This window comes from Olea europaea, unplaced genomic scaffold (genome assembly GCF_002742605.1).
Source record: "Olea europaea var. sylvestris unplaced genomic scaffold, O_europaea_v1 scaffold1148, whole genome shotgun sequence".
Classification (NCBI taxonomy): domain Eukaryota; kingdom Viridiplantae; phylum Streptophyta; class Magnoliopsida; order Lamiales; family Oleaceae; genus Olea; species Olea europaea.
The window spans coordinates 251,887-267,539 of record NW_019228875.1 but is presented as its reverse complement, the minus strand read 5'-3'; the positions used below and the strand labels follow the sequence as shown (position 1 = coordinate 267,539).

The 15,653-nt window shown below is 35.1% G+C and overlaps 3 protein-coding genes across 5 annotated transcripts; 1 reads left to right on the top strand and 2 right to left on the bottom strand.

The window, feature by feature from the left end:
• The first annotated feature begins 1,103 nt into the window (after positions 1-1,103).
• LOC111373638 (protein DETOXIFICATION 35-like) lies at positions 1,104-4,334 on the top strand. Its single transcript, XM_022996198.1, has 3 exons — positions 1,104-1,574; positions 3,256-3,881; positions 4,252-4,334. Exons 1-3 carry the CDS (start codon positions 1,293-1,295, stop codon positions 4,310-4,312), a joined length of 969 nt encoding a protein of 322 aa, XP_022851966.1. The 5' UTR covers positions 1,104-1,292; the 3' UTR covers positions 4,313-4,334.
• Positions 4,335-4,496: 162 nt separating this feature from the next.
• On the bottom strand, positions 4,497-5,985 carry LOC111373621 (silicon efflux transporter LSI2-like). The gene is made up of 2 exons (XM_022996174.1): positions 5,672-5,985; positions 4,497-4,741 (listed from the first exon to the last, which is right to left on the bottom strand). The coding sequence occupies exons 1-2, from the start codon at positions 5,826-5,828 to the stop codon at positions 4,497-4,499; spliced, it is 402 nt and encodes a 133-aa protein (XP_022851942.1). The 5' UTR covers positions 5,829-5,985.
• Positions 5,986-7,920: 1,935 nt separating this feature from the next.
• On the bottom strand, positions 7,921-11,973 carry LOC111373636 (silicon efflux transporter LSI2-like). 3 transcript variants are annotated; one of them, XR_002698971.1, is made up of 5 exons: positions 11,827-11,973; positions 9,668-10,968; positions 9,243-9,432; positions 8,404-8,576; positions 7,921-8,312 (listed from the first exon to the last, which is right to left on the bottom strand). XR_002698971.1 is itself a non-coding variant. In XM_022996194.1 (4 exons), exons 2-4 carry the CDS (start codon positions 10,895-10,897, stop codon positions 8,050-8,052), a joined length of 1,683 nt encoding a protein of 560 aa, XP_022851962.1. In that variant the 5' UTR covers positions 10,898-10,968; positions 11,827-11,973; the 3' UTR covers positions 7,921-8,049. The 3 variants fall into 3 exon arrangements, 2 of the variants coding, with proteins under 2 accessions (XP_022851962.1, XP_022851963.1); XM_022996194.1 differs by lacking the exon at positions 8,404-8,576; XM_022996195.1 differs by lacking the exons at positions 8,404-8,576; positions 11,827-11,973 and adding an exon at positions 11,148-11,816.
• Positions 11,974-15,653: the final 3,680 nt, after the last annotated feature.

Sequence of the window (15,653 nt, the reverse complement as noted above, 5' to 3'; positions counted from 1 at the left end):
GGTTCTGGGGTTTATGTGAGCGGTATGATGGTTGTTGATGCTTGTATCAAAATAAATTAATGTTTAACCCGCAGGAACATGATCAAATTATCGATATGTAAACTTGAAAGTATAGTACAAAACCACATCAAGGTATCAAAATGAAACAAGAAAAGGAGAAGAAAAAGAAATGAAATAAAATTCGAGGCAAGTGATGGCACTTTCTTTGTAAGACAATATTGCCTCGCTATGGTGCTCATGGTTAACGGCACTTGTCTCCCAAGATACAATGGATGTTTAATCTTGTGGTAGCAGCACTTCACACTACAAGAACCGGCGAACCGACGGAATTTTCCCCTCTACAAAAGGATTTTATGCAAGAAAAAGGAAGAGAGATTTTGTAAGAGAAGAAGAGTGCTCAATGCAAAATATGAGTTGGTGTACCCTTAGGACGTCCAAGGGGTCCTATTTATAGAGGAGGAAGGGGTGTGGATGAAGTGGTGTGGGTCAAATCATGCAATCTTTCGAATAGTTGCAACATTTCATCTTCGCTAGCTTCTCGCTCGAGCAGCGCTTCAAAAATCCGAGCAGAACATACTTCGCTTGCTTTTCGCTTGAATTTCACTCGAGCGAACATCGAGAATCAATGTATTTTAGCCCTTTTCCATCGTATTTTCCTCCAATCTTTGGATCACAATTTCTCATTCACCTGGAATTGGTTTCTAATGTCCAAATATACTATGATCATCTACTCGATGAGTAGATCAAGTTGGCCTTTTACTTTTGTAATTTGACCATTGGATCATGTCCGAATATTCGGCCGAAATTGACACGTTAGTCACACTTTCCAATTTCAATTTTTACTTAACCAATTTCCAACACTTAATTGATCGTTTGACACACTTTTGCCTTGTTATTTGATATTATATAAATATTGTAAATATAACATTTTCTTTGCCGTTTATTTATTGAATTTTAAATCAATAAATATAATTTTACAAAAATCTTATGAATGGGGGAAAAATGTTTAAATGCATCCTATGATGTGAATGAAAATATGAGGTACGCCCCTTCCTTAACCACCCATTCTACCAACCCCAAGTTCAAGATGAGGCAGTTGAAAAATGGGGGTTGCATCCTACGGGTTGGTACAACTTACCCGAATTTTTGTTTTATGGTTACACTCTCTTGCATGAGCTTCGCAAGACTTATTAAACCACCTATACATACACAGTTATATATCTACATTTATAGAGTGAGATATTCACTCCGTCATTAATCTTGCATTCTTTTACCTACTTCGTCTTTATTGAATGGAGGCGCCGCTGCTCGACCGGAACGACTCTGGCGATCTCCAATTGATTGGAGACGACGGAGACTACCGACCGGTTAAAGGGCTGAAGGCATGGTGGAAGATTTTCCGTATAGAGTCACTCAATCTGTGGAGAATTGGAGGTCCCATAGCCTTTCAAATTCTTTGCCAATTTGGAACCAATTCTGTTACCTCCATGTTTGTTGGCCATCTTGGAGATATTGAGCTTTCTGCTTTTTCTATTGCTACCTCAGTCATTTCCACCTTCTCTTTCGGATTCATGGTTAGTATTTAATTATTGTTTGGCAGGTTATGAGTTATACAAAGAATATTATTTTCCAATGATTAAGTCACAAAGTTATGAACTTTTTGATGGCGGTGGCCGAAAGTGTATATTGGTACTTGAGAGGGTAGATTGTTAAGAGACCAAGAAATTATTGGATTTTTTCCCCTTTTTCTGTAGATGATTTGGAGGCTTGATTTGTTTTAATTTTGGTAATATATAGTGTGCTTAATTTTATTTTTTTGAATTTTTGCTTTGAAATCTAAGAATTGTGCATTGATTTATGAATTATGTTTCTTGTACACTTATGGTTGACACCATCTTTGACATTCCGCCTATGTATCGAAAATCTAGCCGTTGATTGGGAAAAATGTAGTTAAAATCAAGGATAAAGATATTTGTACAAAATCTTTTTAACAAAATGGTGTACTCATTCTCACAAAATTAACGGACCCCACGTGAATTTAAAAAATATCGGCTTGTGATTTCCACCCCTATTGTGAGTAATAAGTAAGGGAGTTTGTAAAAAAAGTTTGTACATGTGGTATCATCTTAAAATCAATGTATAAAAATATGTCAAATAATGTCAAACTTGATGTACAATATGATTTATATATATATCATGATTGTTATAGATTTAGTTGACGTTTGACATAAATTTTGTGTAAAGTGAATTTTTTAGGAGAATGTCTAGTTAAAAAGTAAGAAAAAATCATTATTTAGTGAAAGATCGAAGTTGAAAATGAATTTGGGAAAAAATGATTTTAAAGTATCCGTATCAAACGTTGTGTGTACAAATGGGGATATTATGGTCCAACGCTCTAGCTGTGAAAATAATTAAATAACCTCATGTGCTTCTGTCATCCTTCATGTTATGTGGGTCATCACAAGGCTGTCATGGAATTAATTTCTTGTACATAAGGTACTTTACGGGACACTGTGAACATGTTTGATCGAGTTTTTTTTGAGTGGATTCTTGTAAAACAATATTTTGAAATGTCACTTCTTCGATGATTATGGAGTCATACTGCCAAAATAAGAGACATGTTTTACAACCTTTTGTTGAAGAAGTTATCAAAAATCCACATCCAATCACGAGCTATGAATCTTTGAGCATGTTTAGCTTAGTTTAAACAAAACATTAAGTTACTTCTCAGTAATTTTTAATTAGGGATAACTTACTCCTTTTAAAAAATAACTCTTATCTTATTGTGAAAATAAGTAATTTATTTTTAAATTTCACCAATAATAAAAGGTTAAAAACTATATAATTAAAGACTTGTTTACTTGTAACTTTTTAAGCTTAATCAACATGATTAGGGCTCCAAAATCTGCTTCTAGTCCCCCGATAAGAGCTGTAAATGTGGTTTGAGCTTGAAAATACAAAAATGAGAATTATTTAATTCTTTGTGCTTTCCTCCAGTCATTGACCAAATTTAGTTTTGTCCTCAAAGCCATGTCAATTTTCTTATATATAGGCTTGAATGCCCAAGCCTTTGTTTGCTATACTGACGCTCCAATTGATCGCGTTTAAGATATTATGACACGTTTGGTACACAAATTATGGACAAGAATTCTGGATAGTGTTTTCTTTTCAAGCGTGTACCAAACATGTCATTGAGATATATGCTGCATATATTGATCAAATAGACGGAGTCTGATATTAGTTTGCAACGTGTAGCTTGGCATGGGAAGTGCCCTTGAGACACTATGTGGGCAGGCATTTGGTGCAGGACAAGTTCATATGCTTGGTGTTTACATGCAACGCTCAATGATAATCCTGTTTGCCACTTGCTGCATCCTTTTGCCACTCTACATATTTGCAACCCCAATCCTCAAGGTCCTCGGACAAAGTGATGAAATTGCGAATCTGTCTGGAGTATACACACTGATGATCGTTCCTCAGCTGTTCTCGCTTTCTGTCACATTTCCGACTCAGAAGTTTCTTCAAGCTCAGAGCAAAGTTTCTGTGCTTGCATGGATCGCTTTCCTTGCAATAGTCTTGCAGGTTTTCATCTGTTGGCTTTTTGTTTATGTATTTGGATGGGGAGCGTCGGGTGCAGCCACAGCGTATGATCTTACGAGTTGGGGCACTGCGATTGCGCAGTTTGTCTATGTCATTGGTTGGTGCAAGGATGGTTGGAAGGGATTTTCAGGGTCCGCCTTTAAGGAGATATGGGCATTCGTTAGGCTCTCTCTTGCTTCTGCTGTTATGCTTTGCCTCGAGATCTGGTATATGATGAGCATTATTATCCTCACCGGACATCTTGACAACGCGGTAACTGCAGTTGGTGCCCTTTCAATTTGGTGAGTGTTAATGCCTTGTGTTTTAACTCTCGTCCAAATATTTAAGTTGTTAGAATTCACTTTTTCTTTTTTTCCTTATATAAATTTGGTTTTCAGCATTTTGAATGCTATTATATTTAGCATTCTGATTGTTCATCAACCTTGATGCATTGCATGTCCGAGGAAGCACACGTCTAGTTGTCAGCTTTCTAAAGTGATCAAAACACCATGAATCGTTAAATGAAGAAGAATGCTAAACGAACAGATCAGACTAAATATGCAAACTTGAGCTTGTCATGAGCAACAATCATTTTTTGATCTCTATGTTATGAACATGAGTTTTCTAGTTGTCTTAAAAATTTTCACAAATTTTTGATGGTTTATCTTTCAGCATGAACGTCAATGGGTGGGAAGCCATGATTTTCATTGGAATCAATGCTGCTATAAGGTAAAAGGACTCACATCTTATAGATAATTTATATTTTTTTCCTCTGTCCAAGTATGTTGAATTTTGAGATAACAGATAGAGACGTGAATGGTGAAAATAACGTACAAAACAAGAAGAACTAAGCCTCATTCCCTATAAACTTGAGATTTGACAGCTGGAGACAATATGTTTATATTCTTGAGTCCTGTTTATCTTGTTTCGTTTCCTCTGATGTTGTAGGGAACTCCAAATTTGAGGTGACTCCAAAATTTTAAATTGTAGCCATGGTGAGCTTGACGGGCCTGTTCACACACTATTAAGTTGGCAGCTGATCCCAAAAGAGAGAGATTCCCTGCAACCGTGCTCACCCAAGCTAAGACAAGCCATGCTTTCTTCTCACTGGCAGGCGATATTACTGCAGCAGAAGCTGCCACTCGTGCTCCAAGCAGTAGAACTGAAAGTGAAAGCAACTCACAGTTATATTCACTTGATTATACAAGTAGTGTCAATTAGGTCAAACCGGGGTTAGAAAGGCCAGTACAGACCAGCACGGACCACTACATTTCTCCGTGGCCATATCTGCAATCCCAACGAGTCGAGCCTTATGATTGTTTTGAATTTATTTATATATTTATTTGACCTGTGGGGAACCTGCTAGCCACAATGCAAAGCCTGGCCTCACTTTTACACCACTATATACAGGGTACATATATTGCTTCTGCAAGTTTCCAAGTAGCATATTTCATTAAGATTGAAGAAATGAATGCCGTGACATGAAGTATTTAGTATTTTTAATTGTGGCTTTTGTAATGTACAAACAGATTCGATTGGAGTAGTATGTGATTATGAGAAATATTTTGGGATCAACTTCCGATTTGAATTCCCTTGTGCAACTAAAGCGCGCCCCTTTCTACTATGAATTCCTTATGGACTCGCTTCATTTACGTCACAGGGAGCAAATGTTGGGAGATAGCCTTATGCTTTGAAGTGTTAATCTTTCCAATTTCCTACTTTGTAACGTATGTCCAATCTAATCAATTGTTCTTAGCCTACGGAAGGGGTGCATGGCATTGCCTGCCTTGCGTGGTTTCTAATCCTAGGGAAGGCTACGCCATCATTAAAACTGGGGAAAGTAAGCTTTTAATTACAGCTTCCAAATATGAAAATCTTTTACATTAATTTACCTCGAGTAGCAACGGGCTAACATATTTTCCCACGCTTGGTCCAATGTCACTTGAATCATTTAAACATGTAATCTATCCTAGAAGATTTTCATGTTTGAGTGTTCGACAAAAAATTGAATCCGCTGTCTCCTTTTCTTCTCATTCGGTCAAGTGACGACAAATTATTATCTCATATTCAAAGTCAGGTACATTCGACATACCTGTAGGTACATTTGATGCCAAATTTGAGAGCACAATTATGACAGCAGCTAAAACTGCCATTCCCCTGATATGATCTATTTTTGCATAAGGCTCCATGAAATCCCACAGGTTGCTTGGAATTCCGGTTTTGTTGAAGCCATCGACTGTAATAAACATTCCGCAAAAGAATATCAAGAGCAAATAGGATACCTGGATGATTTAGGCAAAAAAAACGAAGAAGAAGCATTAATAGCCTTGTCAGAATATGATGCCTAATCTCATTAATATACTGCCAATGCAAGTTTGGCATGAATTATTAAGATTGTACAGGACAATTTTTATTTTTTTAATATATTCACAATTAAATTCTTTCTGTTGATTTAACTGAAAGTCGTAAAGATAATTTGTTACCTATCGTTTTTCTTAAGACCCGTCTAGTTGTTAATGCTTATAGTTAAATTTCCTTTATATGCTTTAATATTACTCAAAGTCAAATTATTTTAATTTTCATATGCTTATAATTTTACTATTGTAGGGACTTTGGGGTGGCATGATAGCCGGAACAGCTTTGCAGACATTGCTACTCTTGTTAGTTCTTTACAAAACTAACTGGAACAAGGAGGTTGTTCTTTATCCTTAACCATCTAGCCATTACTATATGTTTAACATGGAGTACTACACGGGACTGGATAATTTTGAAAAAAGAAAAAAAGTCTAAATCTTATTCATTATATTGTCCAGTCTTTTGAGACTAAATATGTACACGACGTTAAGGCCTTGTGTCATGGCTTTATCTGCTTTCGAGAGATCAATGCTGCAATGCAGCAAAATATATATATCATTGCTCTGCTTCCCCTTGAACTTCATTAGTCTGCATTTCTTGATTTCATTATTGATTGTGAAAATTATCTTTACAAGAGTTATTATCATGTTGGAATCATATCGTGAAACTATAACGCCATCATTAAAACTGGGGAAAGTAAGCTTTTAATTACAGCTTCCAAATATGAAAATCTTTTACATTAACTTACCTCGAGTAGCAACGGGCTAACATATTTTCCCACTTGGCAATACGCTTGGTCCAATGTCACTTGAATCATTTAAACATGTAATCTATCCTAGAAGATTTTCATGTTTGAGTGTTCGACATAAAATTGAATCGGCTGTCTCCTTTTCTTCTCATTCGGTCAAGTGACGACAAATTATTATCTCATATTCAAAGTCAGGTACATTCGACATACCTGTAGGTACATTTGATGCCAAATTTGAGAGCACAATTATGACAGCAGCTAAAACTGCCATTCCCCTGATATGATCTACCAACTTTCACTTCAAAATGGAAGATAGTAAATGTGCGATTGCTATTCAGTATTAGATCACAACGAAGAGTATTATGAACATCATCTAGTGTCATCTAATCTACTCAAACGTGCAATGGAAGGAAGGGGACTAGATATTCAGCTTATTTTCACTGTACTAATTCAGCTTTTCCCTGCTTTGTCTTCTTTAAGGTTTAATCTGCTGAATGTAGTTTATTGTTCGATTGGGAAATTTTGAGCTTTACTAATGCAACCCCTAAGGAACAAAAAAACTTAAATTTGAGCTCTCTTCTTTATTGAAGTAATGCTATGGAATCATGATCATGTAGAATTATATTTATAGTCTGAAATTCTGGAACTTATTTTTGGAATTTTACTCGTGTGTTTTAACTACTATATATATATGGCCCCGTTTGTTTTTTATTAATGTAAGAACGAGAATGAAAAATATAGCCGTTACGGACGCCATACAAGAAATAAAAATTCAAAAATGGTAGCTTGATATGATAGATAACGGTCATATTTTTCATTTTAATGGCTAGATAATGGGAAACAAAAAAAGGCTATATATAAAATTGCTTCATTTCAACATATTTCAATGTGAGGAAATACAGTAAGATATATAGAACTAATTCTGTTTTTATGTTATAGATAGATGCATGTATTTCAAGAAATGTAAATCATGTATATGCTATGTACACTACAGATTAAATCCACGTTTATAGCACTGATTCATCTTCGTGTTGATTTAATCGTTTGTAGTGCATCCTATAGCTGTGGAATTCAAGTTTGGTTCATTAAGGTTCTCTTAATGCCAATCGATATTGGTCCAATTTGGATTTGATTCCCACAATAGATGAAGAACGAACTAATTCCACTTAAAAAGTTAAATCCAATTCAGCCCATGCCCAAATCGATCACCAGCTCAAACTCGTTGTTGAATCATAATCTAAAGAAGATAACATGTAGTTTCTCAGTTTTAAATGATTTTGCGAAAAATCTAAATTATTCTTGTTCATCAGAATCCTTGTATCAGCATAATTGAATTTACTAGAGAACCTCAGATTGATCACAAGGTGTCATGCTCTTATCAAAGTCAAACCAATAGCTGTTACAATAATAGTAGAGGGAACTCCAAATTTGAGGTGACTCCAAAATTTTAAATTGTAGCCATGGTGAGCTTGACGGGCCTGTTCACACACTATTAAGTTGGCAGCTGATCCCAAAAGAGAGAGATTCCCTGCAACCGTGCTCACCCAAGCTAAGACAAGCCATGCTTTCTTCTCACTGGCAGGCGATATTACTGCAGCAGAAGCTGCCACTCGTGCTCCAAGCAGTAGAACTGAAAGTGAAAGCAACTCACAGTTATATTCACTTGATTATACAAGTAGTGTCAATTAGGTCAAACCGGGGTTAGAAAGGCCAGTACAGACCAGCACGGACCACTACATTTCTCCGTGGCCATATCTGCAATCCCAACGAGTCGAGCCTTATGATTGTTTTGAATTTATATATATATTTATTTGACCTGTGGGGAACCTGCTAGCCACAATGCAAAGCCTGGCCTCACTTTTACACCACTATATACAGGGTACATATATTGCTTCTGCAAGTTTCCAAGTAGCATATTTCATTAAGATTGAAGAAATGAATGCCGTGACATGAAGTATTTAGTATTTTTAATTGTGGCTTTTGTAATGTACAAACAGATTCGATTGGAGTAGTATGTGATTATGAGAAATATTTTGGGATCAACTTCCGATTTGAATTCCCTTGTGCAACTAAAGCGCGCCCCTTTCTACTATGAATTCCTTATGGACTCGCTTCATTTACGTCACAGGGAGCAAATGTTGGGAGATAGCCTTATGCTTTGAAGTGTTAATCTTTCCAATTTCCTACTTTGTAACGTATGTCCAATCTAATCAATTGTTCTTAGCCTACGGAAGGGGTGCATGGCATTGCCTGCCTTGCGTGGTTTCTAATCCTAGGGAAGGCTACGCCATCATTAAAACTGGGGAAAGTAAGCTTTTAATTACAGCTTCCAAATATGAAAATCTTTTACATTAATTTACCTCGAGTAGCAACGGGCTAACATATTTTCCCACGCTTGGTCCAATGTCACTTGAATCATTTAAACATGTAATCTATCCTAGAAGATTTTCATGTTTGAGTGTTCGACATAAAATTGAATCGGCTGTCTCCTTTTCTTCTCATTCGGTCAAGTGACGACAAATTATTATCTCATATTCAAAGTCAGGTACATTCGACATACCTGTAGGTACATTTGATGCCAAATTTGAGAGCACAATTATGACAGCAGCTAAAACTGCCATTCCCCTGATATGATCTATTTTTGCATAAGGCTCCATGAAATCCCACAGGTTGCTTGGAATTCCGGTTTTGTTGAAGCCATCGACTGTAATAAACATTCCGCAAAAGAATATCAAGAGCAAATAGGATACCTGGATGATTTAGGCAAAAAAAACGAAGAAGAAGCATTAATAGCCTTGTCAGAATATGATGCCTAATCTCATTAATATACTGCCAATGCAAGTTTGGCATGAATTATTAAGATTGTACAGGACAATTTTTATTTTTTTAATAGACGATATTTTATCTCCTTTTTTTTTTTTTTTTCCAAATATTGTCCAGTCCATCTTATCCACTTAACAAGAGAAATTATTAAATTGGTTTCACCTTTTCTAAACACGGTCCTGCATCTTTAAAATCAAGAAGAACTAGGGCAAGTGCAGCTGTAATTGCAGTCCAGGACATATTTAGACCGAGCAGCAAAGCAACTAGCATTCCTATGGTAACAAGATAAACACACGTCTTCAACAAAATTCTTTTCCACTTTTTTGGTGATGCAGAGTTTTGGTGTTCACTACCGTTCAAAGATGGAATACATTTTGAAGACATGGATCCATCATCTGCAGTTTCTTTCGAAGAATTTGAATGCCTAACGGATTCAGATTGCAAACTCGGAACCTTATGAATTTCACTTTCAGTGGGATTGCCACCATTCCCGAGTGTCTCAACCTGACTCGTATAACTATTTACATTTGGAGAGACATGAATATTATCACTCTCAATCAAAGTCCCTCGGTTTCTAATAGTCTCACTATGATTTGTAGGACCAATGGGATTTGAAGAGCTGTAAATATTTATAGATTCCAGTTCAGAATTCCATTCTTGAGAATTTGAAGATGTGAGGTGAGACAACTTTGCAGGAGAAAAACGATGTGAGGTTACGTCTTCTTCAGTGACGACTTCCATAGTGGCATCTTCTTCATCCTTATGAACAGATAACAACTTCCAATACATACAGAGCAGGATCAAAGCATTGACAATAACTCCTACAAACATTGCCGGGAAAATACCAAATAAAAAATTCCCAAAAGAAATCTTACTCTGAACAGCTATAACTAAGTTTTGAGGATTGCCGATAGGGGTTGCCGATGACCCGATATTTGCACTCGACGCAAGGGCTAATAGGAATGGGTGAGGAGGGAGATTCTGCTGCCGAGCAATTTTGAGCACGAATTCAGTCAAAACAACACAAGATGTGTCATTAGTAAAAAAGGCGCTGGAAATGGCAGAAATCAGGCAGATTCGACAAAGCAAGTCCTTTGCTCCCTTGCTTTTCCAGGAGAGCAATTTACCCAAGTACACAAACATATCCGCTCTTTCAAGATAGACACTGACTACCATTGTCCCAAAAAGAAGACCTAGGATTGGAAGGTCAATAGCCGCATATGCTTGATCTGGTGTTATGACTCGAAAAATGACCATAAGCATTGCCCCAAGGAGAGACCCAGCTGTCCTCCCAATGGGCATGAGTGGAACAGCTGGGAAAACTGCCAAAACCCAGAATATGGCAAAGGCAATTGAGCCGAGAACCACTTTTACAATAGGAGCCATAGCCATGTTTACACAACTAAATGAAATCCCAAACCTTTCACTTTTTTTGCAAGATTTCAGAACCTCAGCAGCAGATTCTGTGAAATAAAAAAAAAAATTATTTTATATCAGAACTTGTGAAAATTAAGCTTGCCTTTAGCACATACAATGAAATTATGCCCCAATCAACTGTTAAGGACTAAGCTACAATCCCTTCTTTCAAGGGCGAAAATAAACAGAGAGAAAATAAAAAACAAGCACACAAACATATTCTTACCATGTTACTCAGATGCTGCAAATTTTCCCAAGTACAAGGTATTTCTCACACCAAAAACCGGCACCCTAATATCCTTTCATACAGTAGGAATAATGGGAGGACCAACAGTCGAGGAACTATGGTGTAATTTAAGGGATTTGCCTTTTCTTGAGTGAGCCAACATAACAGAAAGTAATCTTTAGTGGTTCTACCTCCTGTTTTTTGTGAAGAGAATGAATCTCCAAGGATTTCTAACATCAACATCCCAGAAAAATTTTCTCTGTTTTAGTTCATTCTCTCGTCGAAAATTCTACCGTGTACACATTAGCCAGATCCATTGTGGAAACTACCAGTAATAACAAACTTGCAAAATCAAAAAGCAATTCCAAAGGCTGCATTGAGAAGATTCTTCTAGTGTTTTCTGCGCTGTTTTATGGATACTAAACTACTTTTAAATAATATTAATCAAACAAACATTCAAGACCCATACACCATTCTTCATTTTCAGACCTCAACAAAGCACAAACTATCACATCTGCAGAATTTTTTCTGTCAGAAATATCTGATAATATAAAAGGATAACCTTAAAAACACAAACTGCATATATTAATATAAGAGAAACAAAATTCAAGAATTGCAACCAGAAATTCAGTTTTGTGTTAAATACAACGCAGAAAATTTCATGAAATGGATAGCTCGCCTGAATCTGTGAAAAGGCACTTCAGCCTTATATATGATTCAAAAGGGCTCCTCTCTTTCTATCGGCAAAAGGCATTTCCCATTTTGTTTGCAATTCTGCTCACTGATTTGGTATTTCTGTCTTATCAGATTCAACATTTTTTGGGAGCTGCTATTTACATCTAATTATATATCTACAAGGTAATTATATTATATTTTTAAAGATAAAATTTGGATGGAAAGAAAACGAATTTCAGAAAATTTAGACCCTGTTCTCTTTACCTTTTTCGGGCCGTTTTCTGTTTTCGATTTTTCAAAATGGTGAAAACGTGTTCTCTTTCCCGTTTTCGAAAACGAATTTTCGAAAACGAAAAGGCTATAAAATTACAACTCCCAAGAATTCCAAAAATTTAATTTCCATGGAAAATAAAACACTATTAAACACACAAAAGTTGAAAATTGGCATTCTAATTTCATTTTCCCTAAAAAATTGGTGCCTATCAAACGGTGCCATAGATTTTATTTGGTATCTATTATTTTCAAAATATATTGTTTTCTCTCTTATTTTCAACCATACATTCTATAATAAAATATTATTACACCCAAATTCAAATATTTTTCTTATTTTTTAAATATACATTTTCCATCAAATATTATTCCAAAATGCATTATTTCCAAGAAAAACTAAATAAATAAATGAAGCTCGAACATGCTCTTAAATAGACATATATAAAATTAAATAAAAATGTATGGTTTTAAATTCTTTTGAGCATTTTTATATACTTTTTAGAATTTGTGTTTAACTAAAATCCTAATAATTATAAAAATTATTTTCAATTAAAATCAAAACAACAATGGAAAAAAATACAGTCATAGTAATACATAAGAAATTTTGAAAAAGTAAGAACTGCGTTTTATGGTGAATTTGATGAATTTAGTATGTGAAGGATTCTTGATTTGTATTTGGCTTATTTCATGACAAGCATCTTTTAAATTCAAATTTCATCATTTTTAATTTATTCCTTTTTGTTACACTCGCATTGGGTTTTGGAGTTTGGGGATTTAGGGTAGCGTGGAGATATATTAAAGTGTATATATATATAGATTACATGATAGACAGATTATAAAATCAGAACATTGAAAGGAAAATTTTCTCAATAAAAATAATCCAATCTTTTTACAGTGAATAAATTATTCAAGAAAGATATGTAACTTAAAAGTTATAACAAAAAAGGGGAATTAAAGAAGAAGACCCGAGCAGAAAGAGTTAAAAGTCGAGCATTATTCAAGAAAGATTTTCCTTCCACACGATTGTATTATATTGCATAATCTGATCAACTATTTCTTGAGCTTCTAATACCCCATGCTTGATTCGGCTATTTAGGCCGTGGTTGGTTTGTCGTTTTCGACCCATTTTTCGTTTTCGAAAACGCGAAAATCGCATTTAGTCCGTCGTTTCGAAAACGCCTTTTCAAAAACGAGTTAAAATTTATAACTGAAAACGCAAAACGACTTTTTATCGTTTTTAGCGTTTTCAGTTATAAATATCAAAAATGTTCAAAACGCAAAAAAGGGGGCCATTTTCGGAAAAAAAAAAAAACTACAAATCGTTTTGAAAATGAAAATGCAAACCAATCACGACCTTAGCTTTGCTAAAAACTGGTTTAGATGTAATATTCTTCAGTGTACTGTGTGATTGATCCCAAAGTTCCTCTAGTCCTCCAAGAATGGCCTCGAGTCCCTTGCCACCGCCCGGTAACTTTTTATCCCCATCAAAGCTTTCGCCTGACTCTATTGATTTTCTTGTTTCCTACCCAGAATGTTTATCATCCGAAATGTTTATGAGTAACAGGGTTAAGTAATGTAGTTCATAATCTGAAATTGTCTACGATATGATAAAATCGCGTGATAATAAAAAATTATTAATAACAATTAATGAATGGAAGGTGAACTGAGCAAATAACTTTTTGCCTTCAGCGGATGAAAATAGATCTAGTAATTGGTCGGTTGAACTCCTTGTATTAGGGATATATTCAGGGTGAAATGAATATATAAATTTGTGTGGATCTATGGTGTTTAAATAAACGAATTTAATAAGAACAATATTATAATTTGATGTGGATGAAAGTAACGATTTTTTAAAATATTAATATTTTAATAGGATAGATATAGAGCGTAATTAATACGAGTTTCCGTGATTGAGTTTGCTTCCGTAACAAACTTTCCAAGATACGCCAGGCAAGGTAATCTATTTTAATATTTGTTGTAGACGGCATCTGCTGGGCAGAGACGATCAGAGGGAGTTGAAGAAAATAAATATTATTTTTTATTCATGATTGTTTAGTTCAATAATTTTTTCATTGTCTTATGTTTTTAACAAGTTTTATCGCCTTGTTTATTGCTCGTAGGTTATTAGCAATTACATTGGGTTCAATCTTTACAAAATAAAATAACATTTAGGTCTTCGACTCTTCAACCTTTAATTCATAGATTATTAGCAATTACATCGGGCTCAATTTTTACAAAATAAAATAACATTTAGGTCTTCAACTCTTCAACCTTTTTAACAAGTTTTATCGCCTTGTTTATTGCTCGTAGATTATTAGCAATTACATCGGACTCAATTTTTACAAAATAAAATAACATTTAGGTCTTCGACTCTTCAACCTTTTATTCATAGATTATTAGCAATTACATCGGGCTCGATCTTTACAAAATAAAATAACATTTAGGTCTTCGACTCTTCAACCGTTTTAACAAGTTTTATCGCCTTGTTTATTGCTCGTAGATTATTAGATTATTAGCAATTACATCGGGCTCAATCTTTACAAAATAAAATAACATTTAGGTCTTCGACTCTTCAACCTTTTATTCATAGATTATTAACAATTACATCGGGCTCGATCTTTACAAAATAAAATAACATTTAGGTCTTCGACTCTTCAACCTTTTTAACAAGTTTTATCGCCTTATTTATTGCTCGTAGATTATTAGCAATTACATCAGGCTCAATCTTTACAAAATAAAATAACATTTAGGTCTTCGACTCTTCAACCTTTTATTCATATTTTTGAGTCTCCAACTTTTCACCGTTGCAGCATATGGATTTCTAGCGAGTGGAAATTATTCGTTAACCATTAGAAAATCAAACTAAAACCTTATTTAAATGAAAAAATAGAAAGAAAAAGAAATAAGAGAACGAAAAGGGGAAAAAAATCAAAAGAAAATCCTCAACTATACCTTTTCTTCGTCTCTTTGCCTGTGTGTCTACAGGTAAATGATTAATTCTATTTAGTTTCATTGTAGTTATAACTTTAGATTATGTGACGTTAATGTGATGTTAAATGATAAGTATAATTAAATGGAAATGTCGTTTAACCTATTACCTAAAAATACATAGACTGTGATTATAAGTTCAATTGGGCTAAATAGCATTATTCCATGTGAGTACTTGTCCACGTCCCACTACCACTAACCTTATCCATCGCAACTTGTCATAGTCATCGTGCATAATTGAGTTGTCAATAGACCTTGTAGTTATATTTATTGCATCTATACAATATTGGAAAGATGGAGTCGATCTTTCGGGTTCACTATATATATCGTGCAACGAAGAGCTACTAAAAAAAAAAAGGTTAAACTCTAATCTTAAGGATCCCCCACCACGCCTGCCCTAAAGCATCATGAAGGAGGTAAATTGCAGGTTATGCCTCCAAGGGTACAGGGTGGAAGGCTGTTTGTACACTTGCACTTACCCAAGAGCCAAATCCATATTTCAGGATTCGAACCCTTGACGCAGCAGCCTCAAGTAAAGTTGGATTTCTCCACCCTCCCCTTTTACCACTTGGA

Bases quoted from the DNA above. Each gene is read 5' to 3' on its own strand.
- LOC111373638 (XM_022996198.1), top strand. From the start codon at position 1,293: ATGGAGGCGCCGCTGCTCGACCGGAACGACTCTGGCGATCTCCAATTG. The intron at 1,575-3,255 runs GTTAGTATTTAA...TGCAACGTGTAG, and splicing joins CCTTCTCTTTCGGATTCATG to CTTGGCATGGGAAGTGCCCT. The intron at 3,882-4,251 runs GTGAGTGTTAAT...TTTATCTTTCAG, and splicing joins GTTGGTGCCCTTTCAATTTG to CATGAACGTCAATGGGTGGG.
- LOC111373621 (XM_022996174.1), bottom strand. From the start codon at position 5,828: ATGTTTATTACAGTCGATGGCTTCAACAAAACCGGAATTCCAAGCAAC. The intron at 4,742-5,671 runs GTATGTCGAATG...TTTCACTTTCAG, and splicing joins GGCATCAAATGTACCTACAG to TTCTACTGCTTGGAGCACGA.
- LOC111373636 (XM_022996194.1), bottom strand. From the start codon at position 10,897: ATGGCTATGGCTCCTATTGTAAAAGTGGTTCTCGGCTCAATTGCCTTT. The intron at 9,433-9,667 runs GTGAAACCAATT...TAAATCATCCAG, and splicing joins CAGGACCGTGTTTAGAAAAG to GTATCCTATTTGCTCTTGAT. The intron at 8,313-9,242 runs GTATGTCGAATG...TTTCACTTTCAG, and splicing joins GGCATCAAATGTACCTACAG to TTCTACTGCTTGGAGCACGA.